This window comes from Pristis pectinata, chromosome 13, assembly GCF_009764475.1.
Source record: "Pristis pectinata isolate sPriPec2 chromosome 13, sPriPec2.1.pri, whole genome shotgun sequence".
Taxonomy (NCBI): domain Eukaryota; kingdom Metazoa; phylum Chordata; class Chondrichthyes; order Rhinopristiformes; family Pristidae; genus Pristis; species Pristis pectinata.
The window spans coordinates 21933193-21947538 of NC_067417.1; the positions used below are offsets into that span (position 1 = coordinate 21933193).

Below are 14346 nucleotides of genomic sequence, written 5' to 3' on the forward strand. Positions count from 1 at the left end.
ACAAAAATATGTTTACCAGCATTTTAAAATAAAATATTTGAATGATTCTTGTATTGGAATTTCAGGAGCCTCCAATGGTTTACAATTTATGAAGATATTTTAGTGGCAAACAACATTCATCATATGGATTAGGATATGCCATTTAAGTCAAAACCATTAGTATCGTACTGTTCCAATGCCATACAAATCTTAACACATTAAATATATGCAAAAATGTCCTAACATGGAAATCCATTCCTGATAGGCAAGCTTCCAGTACATTTTCACAGAAAAACATTAGCTTTTGTTTTAAATTGTTACATTGAAATTGCAAATTCAAAAAAATCTAATCAATTTTTTTTTGCAAACTAGCTTCATAGTTATACAGCACAGAAATAGGCCCTTTGGTCCATGTTGACCACAGTTGCCTATATTAGCTGGTCCCATTTGCCTGCATTTGATCTATCTCCCTCTAAACCTTTCCTACTTGTGTACCTGTTGAAACACCTTCTCAACATTGTAATTGTAATTCAACTTTGTTCTATTATTGGTATCCTTTAAATGCATTTATGCCATCAGGGATCAACTTCGTTCATTATCCGTTTCATAAAAGGTGGCCAATGTAATCAACACTACAAGTAATAAGAGCAAAGGAAATATAATTTTCATAACTCCATTTCTAGAGGAACAATCTTTGTAAACTACACAAAAAAATAAGTGATAGTATTCAGTATGCATATTCTAGTGCAAGAAACAAAAGGAATACATTCGTTCTAGAAAATTACTGTGAAAAGAACAGGCCAAAAATGTTTTTCAGCCTATTTATGTATTTGCTGGAATGAATAACAATATTTATACATAATACAAGAAATATTCTTCTGGAGCATTACCATTCATCAGTATACTGGGCCAGTCTGGAAACAGCAGTTTTTTTTATTGTTAGTTTGGGTTCAATGCATCAATGCTGATGCCAGGCTGGTAGAACAAGTGCAAAATAAAGACTGAAGTGCGTTGTCTGAGGTGTATAGAGGTAGAAATTTCCATTACTGCATTTTGCACTTTCAGAACAACTCCAGTCTTACGTATTTGAAATCCCAAGCATTTCCAATAACCTTTAAATTACATATTGATTTTTTTGGAGAGGGGTGGGGCGTGCAGGTACCAAGCCAAGTATAAATTTGGGTTTGATGAATTTTCCTACTCCAAAGTGACATGAAAATATGAAGCATGTGGATATAATAGGACACAATACCAGTCATTTTATATTAATATAAAATATTTGAGGGGAAATTTGTTGTAAAATAAACTATAGTATTACAAATGTTACTCCATGATCAAATTCAGTACTTAAACACTATATTATGAAAGAGATTTTCTAAGACATCAGCGAAGAATGTAACTTACCGTTTAAATAAAATACCATTAATTTTTTTTTAAATGAAGATCTTAACCTGTTAATACCATGATTAAGCATCAACTATCAAAACAATGTGGGTCAATTTTTCAGGCAAAGAAGCAAGTTTCATACACAGGATTAAGAAATCCAAGGTTTACAAAACAAAAATTAAATGTGAATTAGTGCATATGATTAAAAGTATTGCAAGTAAAATGAACTTCAAAAAAACTGATGCTTCAGAAAAAAAGTAGGATCGTCTCTAACCAGCATCTAAACACATTGAAAGCAAAACTATTATTAACAACAGCAGAATTTCATCAACCCTATCAAGATTTTTATTGTCAGTAATCTATTAGTCCAGGCTAGTGTAAAATAATTTGCTCCTGTGCAAGTTTCCTACTGCAATGAAGATATTAACATCTAATTTCAAAGTTTTAAAAAATAAATGCTATGAACGTCTACTTCATTCAAAATGTCATGCAGCACAACTGCAGATGATGTCTCACAATTCCCAACTGTGCTATCTTTGTTGATGAATTATGTGAAACTGAACACATTGCTCAGTTTCAAAATGTCCATAAGAAAATGGTACTTATATGAGGATATCCATTGTTTGCCTTAAAAGTGAAATCTTATTTGCCCAAAACAAAAGCACAAAATGTTACAAAAACTCAGCAGCACCTGTGGATTCAGAAATAGTTAATATTTTAGATCAATGATCTCTCATCTCATTTGCTGTCTGTGATTGTAATAACCTAGCTAAAGTCCTCAAGTAATACTGTAGAAGAATTCAGCACAAAATTCATCTTAAAGTGCACTAAAATAATTTGACTCAAGAACGTACACAAAGTAACACCGATCCATTGAGCTTGAGATCACTATCAGATTAAAAGCATGTTTTGGGCTTTTGTACCATTATATAAATTCAGTTACTTTATTTACATATTCATATCTTGTGTCCTTTAATTTGAACTAATGCCATTTTTCTAATCCAGATTTCATTATGATTCCGGCTTTTGTTGAACTGAAAGAGCACATTCTAGATGGATCTCTGGATTAGTTTTCATTTCAGATCAAAAATAAAAATCCCAGTTTCACAACTTTATCTTCATTTTCCAAATTAGGAAAAGGCACATGAAGCTGGAATGAATTTAGATCTGGTGTTGAATTCTAAGAAATATGAACTGATAGTTCAGGATCTAATTTCTGTAAACTTCTCTTTATCCGCTTTGCTTCTCTTTCTCGTACAAGTCTTGCCTGCCGTTTTTCTGGTGTCTCATTAGCCCTTTTCATTCTCATTGCCTCCCTGTCACGTTGTAACCTCCTTGCCCTCTGGTCTTCTGTCTCCTGCATTCTCTGAATACGTTTAGCCTCACGATCTCTAAGCCTACGCATTTCCCTTTCATCTGCAGATTCATTAGCACGTTTAAGTCTTTTTGCAGTCCGTTCACGCTCCAGTCTTTGCAAACGTACATGCAAGGGCTCATTCTGTCTACGGCCCATCCACTTATGGACCAAGGTATCTGGGGCTCCAATAAGATTTCTACAAGTTACACATGTTTCACAGACAAACAGCATCTCTGCAGCTACCATTGTATTCCAGAATGATCCTGGTTCTTCAGATACAGGAGTCCTCTCAAAGTTACCATTTATTACTGATTTTCCATCAGGTAGCATCAGACTGTAAATTGAAGATTACAAACAAAAATCAGTGAGAATGTAGTGGCTCTTCCTTTACACATGCAAATAGAATAAACACATGAAATAACAAACCTAGGTTAAGCTATTTCTTAAAAAGTGATGATCAGAGTGAAACGATAATCAAAGATGAATGTTCTAAAAGTGGGGGATAAAAATCACAGCTGTAAAATCATAGTGAAGAGGATTTTTCAGCTTAGGCAAAAGGACACGTTTTTGAGGCTCGGGCATGGAAGCTGGCATCATCAGAAAGGATATGTTGGAGCACTGAGAAACTTGCAGAAGTCATCGTGGAAGAATCACCAAAATTGATGCAGGGCATGATGGGCTTCTAGATATTGGTGAATAACCAGTGCCACAAACCAAGAGAGAGAAATCAAGCAATGGAACAGTGAAGAGCCAGGAAAGGGCTTTAAGGTAGGGAGTGGCAGTAGGTACAAACAATCGTTGCAGTGACATTTAGTGGCATATTCAGCGTTTCGACCAATCTTATTCAATATCCCAACAATGAGCAAGGATGTCCTTCCACAAGAAATGATTCAGCGACTTCCAACCTGTCCACACTTCCTGAATAATAAAGGGAGATCCATCTCAAGGTAATAATGGGAAACTGGTAACTGGGATCCTAGTGGACAGGAAAATCTCCTTAAGTAACAGGGTTTAGGATTAGATAATGGACACATAGCAGGACGATCAAGTATTCCAAGACTCTTAAAACAAAACTTCAAAATATTTTAAAATTAGAATATCTAAAAGCATTCAAAGAAATCAAAAAATTAAAAATGTTAACTCCTTAATTCCTCACAAATTCTCCTCTAAGGAAGTCAATGGAGGTGAATGCCCTGCGCTAGGTCTAACAATGTGTAACTGCTTGAGCAGATATGTTATCTATGACATGTTCAATGTCAGAGCACAGTAATGGAATCAACAAACAACAAAGTTCAGGGACTTTTTTTTAAGAAACACTTGCTAGCACTTACATTGGTTTACTACTGGTTCTGCATTTGATTCTAATATCTATCCCAATTAGATGCACTATTTTATAATGACCTTAATGCGCAAATAATATACAAATATAGCAACCTCATGAAAATTATGAAAGGGTTAAAGCATGAGGTCTCATTCTCAAGAAGCAGCACAAATCAAACAGCGACCTGTGATAATTGCATTTCTTGCAACAGCTTGATGGCAGATTTGCACATTATTGACATATGAATTTTAGCTGCTATCATTTTTCATCACTAAAGTGTTTGGGAGAGATGTGGTGTTCCACTATCATATTATTGGTGGCTGTGTCAATGCAAGTCATCACCTGTGTACCGTGTCCAATAACTACAAGTACTATTCATTAAGAATGTACCCATCGGCCCAAATAGAAGAGATTAACTTTTTTTTATAATGTTTCATATTGATCAAAAGTGACTCCTTTAGAAGACCTCATTGGCACCCTAAAAGCCGTGAAAGACACCAAACAAATGGAAGTTATTTACTTCTTTCCCTTTCTTTCAACCAAATTTTAAATTTGACGTTTAAAACAAAATCTGAAAATTTTAAAACCTAAAGCATTGAAACTCCATACTTGAAATAATTTTTTTTGCTATGACTGATTGACACCCATTAACAGTATTAAAGATGTATTTAACTTTGCAGTATAATACTCAACTTTATAGTGGGTTTAATGAACAAGTAGTACATTGCCTATAAAATAAAAAGGCTGGTCAAATGTAAAATTGTTTTCCACACTAGAGGTAACTTGGACAAGAAGTTTGAATATTCAGACTTAATAAGCATTTCTTCCTCTAGTGCAGTATCATTTACCATAAACAACAGCAGGTAACATGAACCTTATTGTTAACTTAGTAGTAAATTCTGGCTCAATACATCTTATTTTGTACACTATTGGTAGTTTTATGGAGTATGTGTCCAAATAATGATTCTTTCATTGTGGATCATATTTTTAAATTGACTAATATTAATAATAGATAACTAACCTGTCCATGTGGTCCTTTGTTGTGAATAACTGGCCACATACTGCACAGTGGTATGGTTTTTCACCATTATGGATCAACATATGCTTATCCAATGAACTAATGCAGCTCAATGTACTGCCACAAACACTGCAAATGAGCCCTTTGGTATCTCCAAAGCCTGCAAGGTGCTAGAATTATTAAAGTAAGAGTTTACAAATAAAGCTTTGTTTTAGCTTCTACTAGTTAAATTTCACATTTTAATACTTCCCAAATTTTAAAACATTTCTAGTACCTCAGCGGTTTCTGAGAGATTTCCAGCTTTTCGCAACCCCAGTCCAAAATGTAGACTGCTGTTTTTTTTTCCCTACAATTTTATCGAAATTCAAATTTAATATTGAACCCTATAATCATCTTAATCCTCATCTGATTACCTACAAAATATTATTGGTATTTTTAACGTAATTAAGCATTCTAGGGCAGTTCTCACGGGGATTCTCAAATAGGATTTGATATCAAGCAACTTGAGATGACACTGCAGAATAGAACCAAAAGCTTTTAAGCAGCATCTTGAGGAGGAAAGAGGGCAGAAGCAAAGAATTCATGGAGAAATTCCACAGCGGTAGCCAATGGCAACTAATAACATGGTTTTCAACAGTGGACTAATAAAAACTGGTGATGCATAAAAGCCCACAACTTAAGTACAGACATATAGGACATTTGCAGGCTGGTGATTTGAAAATAGGGATGAGGATTTTAAAAATCAAGGAGTGGCTTGGGTGGAAGCCATTGCAGGTCCACAAACATGGGGGATGGGTGTATGGATCAGATGGTGTAATGTGAGATCAACCAGGACAGCATAGATGCATCTATGGCAACAAGCACATGTATGAGGATTTCAGTAGTTGCGCTGAGGCGGGTCATAGAAGATGATGCTATGGAGATCAAAGGTATGTGGTGTTGGTGGTGAAGTTTGTGGTCATAAGCAGAGCTCAAGGTTAAATATGCAAACAGAAGAATGGGATCAGTTGTCAGGAAACCAGTGTAACTCTGGAAGGTCTGCATTAATGGAAGAGCTGGTAAATGGCATCACCTCTAATTTATTTATGGTTCCAAATTTTAAGTTTAGTTTGTGTCGTTTCATCCAAATTCAGCCTGCTTGACAGTATAAACATCAATTACAATCTTCTATAAATAAGTGAAGAAAGACAAACAACCAAAAGTTTCTGGGTTGTCATCCAACCACCCAGGATAAATGCACACAAATAGGATTCAGCTAATATACAACAGCTGGTGGTTCAAAAACACAGAAAAAAGGAGTAGGATTAGCAGTAGGGCTTTTGGCCCCTCAATCATTCCAACCTTCAATATAATCATTCAAATTTAGTACCCTTTTCCCCCAATCTCCTTCACCTTGATTTGTATCTAATCCTCCTAGACAATGATTTCACCTCAACCACCTTCCACAGGTTTGGGCAGAAGAAATATCTCCCTCAATCTTCAGTGGCTTATCCCTTATTCCTCAGCTGTTACCCCTAATTCCGGACTGTACCTAAATTGGGAACATCTTTCCTGCACCTCGTCTGTCCAGTCCCATGAGGATTTTATAAATTTCAATTTAGTTTCTTCTCATTCTTCAAAACTCTAGTGAATACAAGCCCAGTCATCTTAATCTGTCTTCATACATCACTTCTGCCATTCCAGGAATCAGACCAAAACTTCACTGTCCCCTTCCTTAGCAAGCACACAAGGAGACAAAAACTGCACAATACTCGAGGCCCTGTACAATTATAGCAAGACATCCCTGTTCTTGTACTCAAGCCTCCTTGCTATAAAGGCCAAGATATGATTTACCTTCTTAACTGCTTGCCACACCTGCAATGCTTACTTTCATCATTAGGTGTAGAAAGTCATCCAGGTCCCATTGCACTTTCACCTTGCCTACTCTATTGCTGTTCAAAGTAATGTCTCTTCCTGTTTTTGCCACCAAATTGACTAAGCTCATACCTACCTGCATTATACTCTGTCAGCCATGCATTTGCTCACTCAGTCAACATGGCCAAAAAGCTTACTGACATTTGCTACTCAGGTTAACAAGAAAGACCAGTTCATGCAGGCACCTAAATACTACTCTTGACTACAGAATTATATGTAAACAGAAAAACAGTAAGGCATCTGACAAGGTTCCACATGGTAGGCTTCTTCAGAAGGTCAGATAGCATGGGATCCAGGAAGGCTTGGCTGTGTGGATTCATAATTGGTTTGCCTGTAGAAAGCAGAGGGTTGTGGTGGAGGCAGTGCATTCAGATTGGAGGGCTGTGACTAGCGGTGTCCCACAAGGATCGGTTCTCGGACCTCTACTTTTCATGATTTTTATTAATGACCTGGATGAGGGGGTAGAAGGGTGGGTTGGCAAGTTTGCAGATGACACAAAGGTTGGTGGTGTTGTGGATAGTGTGGAGGACTGTTGAATATTGCAGAGGGATATTGATAGGATGCAGATCTGGGCTGAGAGGTGGCAGATGGAGTTCAATCCAGAGAAGTGCGAAGTGGTACACTTTGGAAGGACAAACTCCAAAGTGGAAGTTAATGGCAGAATTCTGGGTAGTGTTGAGGAGCAAAGGGTTCTGGGGGTTCATATCCACAGATTCCTGAAAGCTGCCTCTCAAGTGGATAGGGTAGTTAAGAAAGCTTATGGGATGTTAGCATTCATAAATTGTGGGATCGAGTTTAAGAGCCGTGAGGTAATGATGTAGCTCTACAAAACTCTGGTTAGACCACACCTAGAATACTGTGTCCAGTTCTGGTTGCCTCATTTTAGGAAGGATGTGGAAGTGTTGGAAAGGGTGCAGAGGAGGTTTACCAGGATGCTGCCTGGTTTAGAGAGTATGGATTATGAGGAGAGACTAAGGGAGCTAGGGCTTTACTCTTTGGAGAGAAGGAGAATGAGAGGAGACATGATAGAGGTATACAAAGTATTAAGAGGAATAGATAGAGTAGACAGCCAGTGCCTCTTTCCCAGGGCACCAATGCTCAATACAAGAGGGTATGGCTTTGAAGTAATGGGGGGGGGGGGGGGGGGGAGAAGGAGTTCAAGGGAGATATCAGAGGAAGGTTTTTTACCCAGAGAGTGGTTGGGGCATGAAATGTGCTGCCTGGGGCGGTGGTGGAGGCAGGTACATTGGTCAAATTCAAGAGGTTGCTAGATAAGCATATGGAGGAAGTTAAAATGGAGGGATATGTGGGGGGAAAGGTTTAGATAGTTTTTAGGCGAGGTTTAAAGGTTGGCACAACATTGTGGGCCAAAGGGTCTGTATTGTGCTGTACTTTCTATGATTCTATAATAGCATGGGGGGGGGGGCGCACGGGAAGGTGTGGAAAGCACAAAGAGTGCATAAAAATATTTGCGTAAAAACTCAAACAAAAAATTTACCTGGCTGTCCTCAGACTGTGAAAAATTGCCACCCACCTCTGGTTGCTTCAGGTTACTTTCAGCTTTGCCTTTCTTTATTGCTGTCACCAACCTACTGGTGGGTAAAAGATGATCTTTTGATTCTTTAGGCAACAATTCATCTTCTGAATATTGTGCTACAGCACCACAATTCTCTAAGAAAAAAAGTGAAAATTAGAAACTAGTATGAAACTCAGATGAATTTTACAAAATATTGTATAGAAAAATGTTCATTTACATTGCAATTTTTAAAAAAAAGTCCAAATCCAATACAATGAAACCCACCTTGAACATTTCTATTCTTCCACACAAGAAATGCCTTCATGTATTTTTTTCTTCACAACCATTTAAATAGCATACAAAATTTTGCTGGGTGGTGAATGTGCAGCTGCTTCCCCATTACCAATCAATCAGTCATTCTGTAAGAGATACTGGCTTGGAAAGCAGCAGCAGTGCCAATTCTGTACGTACACATGTTCTTTACAACATACAAAAAGCAAACGGCTGAAGGAACTCAGCGGGTTGAAAAGGATGCTGCTCGACCCACTGAGTTCCTTCAGCAGTTTGCTTCTTGCTCCAGATTCCAGCATCTGCACTGTTATATCCTTACAGCATGGATCACTCAATAATAATTAGAAGCAGGAAGCTAATTTATGGTAGCCGCTCCTCGCCCCAACACCTTAGAAAGGCATCAAGACTGGTTGCAATATCTGAATTGTTGCCCTTATACCTAGCTTTCTGAATGGATAAACTTTCCATTTCCTCAGCAAATACTTTGGCCTCAAAAAATTATCATAAAGATCATTCCTCCCTCCACAAATGACACCAAGTCAGACCTGATTCCCCTACATTAATATTAGACTTCAATTTTGTACTGCTTTATCCAATCCCTGCTCACCGTTTAAAAAGCATGGCGAGCTTTGCCTAATCTTGTCATACCTACCTAGGTTGAATTCTGTGTTCCCATTAATAAATAGTATTTTACTTGTCACTCCTGGCTTTATTTCCATATTTATCCCTTCCTCTCCCTTCCAGGTATGGTACTTCTCCATGACCTTACATTAATCCATCTATGTTCTGTCTCCTTAATCTCTTGGTCCCATCCCAAACTAGATTTGCCTTTGAATATTATCTTCTTTACATCTCCTTTGGCCCAGTGCCCATTTATTTTGTTGGTGTCTGCTAAGCATGAGGTGACAATGTTCTACATGAAAGGAGCAAGATAAAACTAAAAATGTATTTACAAGTTTGACTCATGTAATGTACCTGTTTTTCTTTCAAGAAACTGTAAAGTGCTTCCCAAATCATTCAGTGGGCATTTTATTTAGTGGTTGAGGGATAATGCATTATCTAGAATATAAACTTAGAGGCAAGGGCACGACAACTAAACTGCAAGATTTCGCATTGTTTTGCCATACCAGCCCTCAGCGTGTGTGGCTTAAAGCATCTGGGGAGCGCATCCCGAATTAATAGCTTCTATCCTGCTGTTATGAGACTCTTGAACAGATCTCTCATATGCTAAAAGATGTACTCTTGATCTCCCAGTCTACCTTGTCACGGCCCTTGCACTTTATTTGTGTACCTGCACTGCACTTTCTCTGTAACTGCAACACTATATTCTGCATTCTATTTTTCTTTTTAACCACCTCGATGCATGAACTGTCTGGATGGCACGCAAAACAAAAGCTTTTCACTGTATCTCGGTATATGTGATGATAATAAACCAATATCAGTACAATGTTCAGTGCCTGAGTGCAAGAAAATGCCTATTTTTGGACAGCTCTTCCAGCAAGCACAGACAAAACTGTTAAAATTACCATTTAGACAATCAGATGAGAAAGGATGACAAGCCAATCAAAATATCAACATGGATAATTTCAATTCTCATTAAGGCTGTTGTTGGTTTATGCAGTAAACATTTAATTCCTTTAAGCAAGAGCTGGATCTAATTCTGATTGGGATTTTTATCAACTTGTACAGCAGCTTGATACTGCACAGAATTAAAGCCAAAGTGATCCCTGGATTAATCGTAATGAGCTGGAAATGGGGCTCAGAGTGGAATTTCCCAGTTATTTTTTTTAAATTGCCCTAGCATTTCTAACAACTTTCTTTTCTTCTCAGAAAATGTATGGTTTTATAACGGTGTTATAATTATGTAAGGCAGGTGAGATCTTTTCTTAGATGTTTCTAAAGTACAATGAAAAAAGTCCCTTATTCTGTTCTGTGCCTTTCTACTGGACAAAGTCAATTTGACAATATACATATTAAAGCTATAAAACAAAACACTGAAATTAGTTAATTAATTCGCTACAACTATGAATCTACTGGCTAGTTTTTGATAGATATCAGATCATATATTTTACCCGTTATGAACTGCAGAAACACTTCTTCAACATCATATCAAGTTATAATCCACATAGTCAGAATACAATGCATGCCCTATGGTCTGGTATACAATCTTTAATAGTAATGAAGCTTTTAAAATTAATATCAAAAATTATTTTTGCATTTTTCATTCTCTATGAAGATACATAATACTGAAATCATGAGAGCACATTTATTGCAATGGTATTGTGGAACACGGCTACAAAAGCATTATGGTGTAACAAGTCAATTGTCTCAGTCTGCAAAACAAAAATACCATGACAGGCATTTTGGTAGGTTATCCAAGAATCCTAGTATGCTTTACTTCTGTACTTCAAAAATAAACTTACCACTTATGTCAACAAAGTCCTCTTCTTTGTTTCCCTGGCTACAAATGGACTCTGTCAAATCAGCTTCAGCTTTATCTTTGTGCACACACTCCTCCATCCCTACAGAATGCTGCACTACTGTACAAACACAGAACACTTCTCAATTTATAGGATCTTCTGAAGAACTGAAACTTGTCAACTCTTGCATTTTGATGGTGCATTCTAAACTGTTGAGTTAAATAGTTAGTCAATATTCCCCAAGTTTAAGAGTGGAAAACCTCCAAATAATCAACTCAGATAATGGTTGTTTTGTACCAATCCTTCAATTTCACTGCATCACCTGTGGTAGAAAACAGAGAAAAGAAATCTATGGAAAGTACACAGTTCTTATTTCCTACCCGCCCTTTCCCAAAAAATTGGGAAAGTATACAATTTTACAAAAAAATTTGATTGCAGAGGTTATCCATGCAAACTACAAGAAAACTACCAACCAATGACAAAAAAAAGTGACCAGGAAAAACTTTGTCCCAATTGGATCAACTTGACTATACATTTTGCAAACCAGATATCCTTTGAAATTTTGGTGTGCCATCTCAACAATGCGAGCTATGAACCCCAACAAACATAGCATTTTTAGTCAGACAAAATATAACTGAGCTATTAATTTTATCCAAGATATCAGTTAATAAGGCATTCCTGTCATTTGAGTTGTAAAGATAGGCATGAAAATATACAATTAAACATTCACCCACTATGCTTAAAATTTTCTCACCTTTTCACTAAACCACGGGGCAAGGCTCTCTCAACACTTGGTACTAACAGACACTGAGATTACTCCATTGCAGTTTTCCTGAGTAATCAAGCAAAGGTTATAGATGGATGCAGGAAATTACTCCTCAGACAGGATGGTATACATTCACAATCTCCCATGATAGTTTCCAACATTTTTATTAAGACTCGATGAAAATTCCATGTAACAACGCACAGCTTTCTTTTACAATAAAACTCAAATAATCCACTATTCAACCATTCAAAATTTCTGATAGTTCAGCATCTGGCTCACCAGGCAGTGTTGGCTATGCCCTGTTCCCCCTCTCCCTTCCAACTCGCTGGAGTCCTGGTTCCTATGCCACCCCTAAAATTACTGGGTTCACTGGGAAATTTAAAATACTTTGTAACATGTCTTAAAAAATGTATTGGGATGCTACAGTAAAATTCTGATAATCTCCATGTTCCCCCAAAACTCAGTGGGTTCAATGAAGAATTTATTATAAAAAACTAATTAAAAGTGTGTTGCGGGTTGATGCTGTAGGAAATGCTCAGCCAATCAGTCTGTTACAGTGGATAAAAGCTGATTTAAGTTACCAATGGATAACCTACAGCAGAACTGACCAGTTCATATATAGTGAAAGTAAATTTCCTGAGATTTTTGAATTCAATAGAGTGCCAAAGGCTATAATGTGCCCAGACAGATGAGGTGTTGTTTCTCATTCTGCCTCATTGGAATAGCACAGAAAGCTCGAGACAGAGTGGCAAAGGGATGGAGAATATGACAAACAACTAGAAGCTCAGGGTCATCCCCAAAGTACGAAACAAAGGTGCTCCATAAAGTGGTCACCCAGTCTGCATTTTGTTTCTTCAGTGGAAAGGACACTACATTGTGAGCACTGAATGCCACACACTAGCGACTGGAGCATCACTCCTGTGGAACATTAAATGAGACAGAATTAATAGGTTTGTTCTGAATCTAGTGGCATCAAGTGGACCGTCACCAAGCAAAGAGTTATATTCCATTATAATCTCCAACTTCATAACCTAACATCTCCCTCACTTTCCATGATATCAGTCATAATTCTGAGTATAGAGCATGCCAAAAACAGAAAATGACTTTCTATAATTGATTAGTTTTAACAAGTGTTGAAGATTTTTTAAAATAAAAAATTGTGAAAACCACAATGAAATAAATAGGAAATTAAATGAAATCTATTCAACCATCACACGTACTTCATGATTGTAAACTAATAACGTATAGTCGTTCAGTCTTCCATCTTCCTTTATCACTCCTGCATCAATGTCTCTTGATGATCTCCATTTGAAGAAAGGAAAGAAAGCACCATCAAATTAATTTTCATTTTAATTTAAAAACACACGCAGTTAAAGCAGAGGATCGTAATATAATTTAAAGGAGAACAAAACATTAAAGTTACAAATGTTAAGCATTAAAGGCGAATCCAATCCCGCTTGCGCTTTGCTTTCGAGGCACCACTGTAGATGCAAAAACTGCGGTCCCATCATAAATGTAATCGATATTTCTTAGTTGCAGACAAATCAAATCGAGATTATTTTATTGAAGTTCGAAACATTAACTTTACATCAATGTCTGAGTGGCTATTTCACGTTGCACCCGCCCAGTGTTAGCTCAAACCCCACGCTGCCCCCACCACAGCGGTTTAATGCCCCTGCGCCGGTTGCGATGACCCGCACTCACCCTTCACTCTCCCTCTCAGCCACTGCACCAACTTCACCCTCCCTGACACCCAACTCCTAATTTAGTCGAATCTCTGAGTTTATATAAAAAAAGGACTAATATCCGAAGGAGTTAAGACGTGGCAATGGCTGCGGACCCTGCTCCAGGGTTCCCGGTGAGGGGGCAGAGCCGACATCCAGTCCCCCCCGCCCCCAGCGGACACTTCCTCTCTCCCCCGAGCCACTCACACTGCTCTCGGTACGGAGTCAGCTGTTTCCTCCGGGACACCACCCGGCCCGTCCCATTCACAATCGCCCTTCGGCAGCCTCAGCTGGGAGATGGCGTGACCACGTGATCCCATCCCCATCCCTCGTCGGGTCTCCTAGTGACGTGCTCGCTAGGCAACTCTCCTTCGCAACCACCCTGCCTCCCGGGAAAAACGGTCATTATTTCTTCATCATCATTATCATCAATCTCTACCGGGGAAAGAAGAACATCCCCCCCCCCCCCCCAGCAATACACAGCGTTGGACAGACCTGCATCATGGTCTGGTGCAGCAATTCCAATGCGCAGGAACGTTAGAGCATAGAACACCACAGCACAGTACAGGCCCTTCGGCCCACAATGTTGTACCGACATTTTATCCTGCTGTAAGATCTATCTAACCCTTCCCTCCCACATAGCCCCCCCATTTC

The 14346-nt window shown here is 38.2% G+C and overlaps 1 protein-coding gene and 1 long non-coding RNA gene across 2 annotated transcripts; both read right to left on the reverse strand.

Moving 5' to 3' along the window:
* Nucleotides 1–1491: 1491 nt before the first annotated feature.
* LOC127577469 (zinc finger protein 821-like) lies at nt 1492–7045 on the reverse strand. The gene is made up of 3 exons (XM_052028694.1): nt 6929–7045; nt 5065–5231; nt 1492–3056 (listed from the first exon to the last, which is right to left on the reverse strand). Exons 1-3 carry the CDS (start codon nt 7043–7045, stop codon nt 2546–2548), a joined length of 795 nt encoding a protein of 264 aa, XP_051884654.1. The 3' UTR covers nt 1492–2545.
* Nucleotides 7046–8518: 1473 nt separating this feature from the next.
* On the reverse strand, nt 8519–14007 carry LOC127577161 (uncharacterized). Its single transcript, XR_007957337.1, has 5 exons — nt 13900–14007; nt 13189–13270; nt 11957–12034; nt 11206–11322; nt 8519–8646 (listed from the first exon to the last, which is right to left on the reverse strand). It is a non-coding gene; the product is annotated as an uncharacterized LOC127577161 (long non-coding RNA).
* Nucleotides 14008–14346: the final 339 nt, after the last annotated feature.

Excerpts from the sequence above, each read along its gene's own strand:
- LOC127577469 (XM_052028694.1), bottom strand. The coding sequence starts at position 7,045 with ATGAGCTTAGTCAATTTGGTGGCAAAAACAGGAAGAGACATTACTTTG. Across the intron at positions 5,232-6,928 it reads TTCTACACCTAATGATGAAA|CACCTTGCAGGCTTTGGAGA; the intron begins GTAAGCATTGCA and ends TAATAATTCTAG. Across the intron at positions 3,057-5,064 it reads ACAAAGGACCACATGGACAG|TCTGATGCTACCTGATGGAA; the intron begins GTTAGTTATCTA and ends TTCAATTTACAG.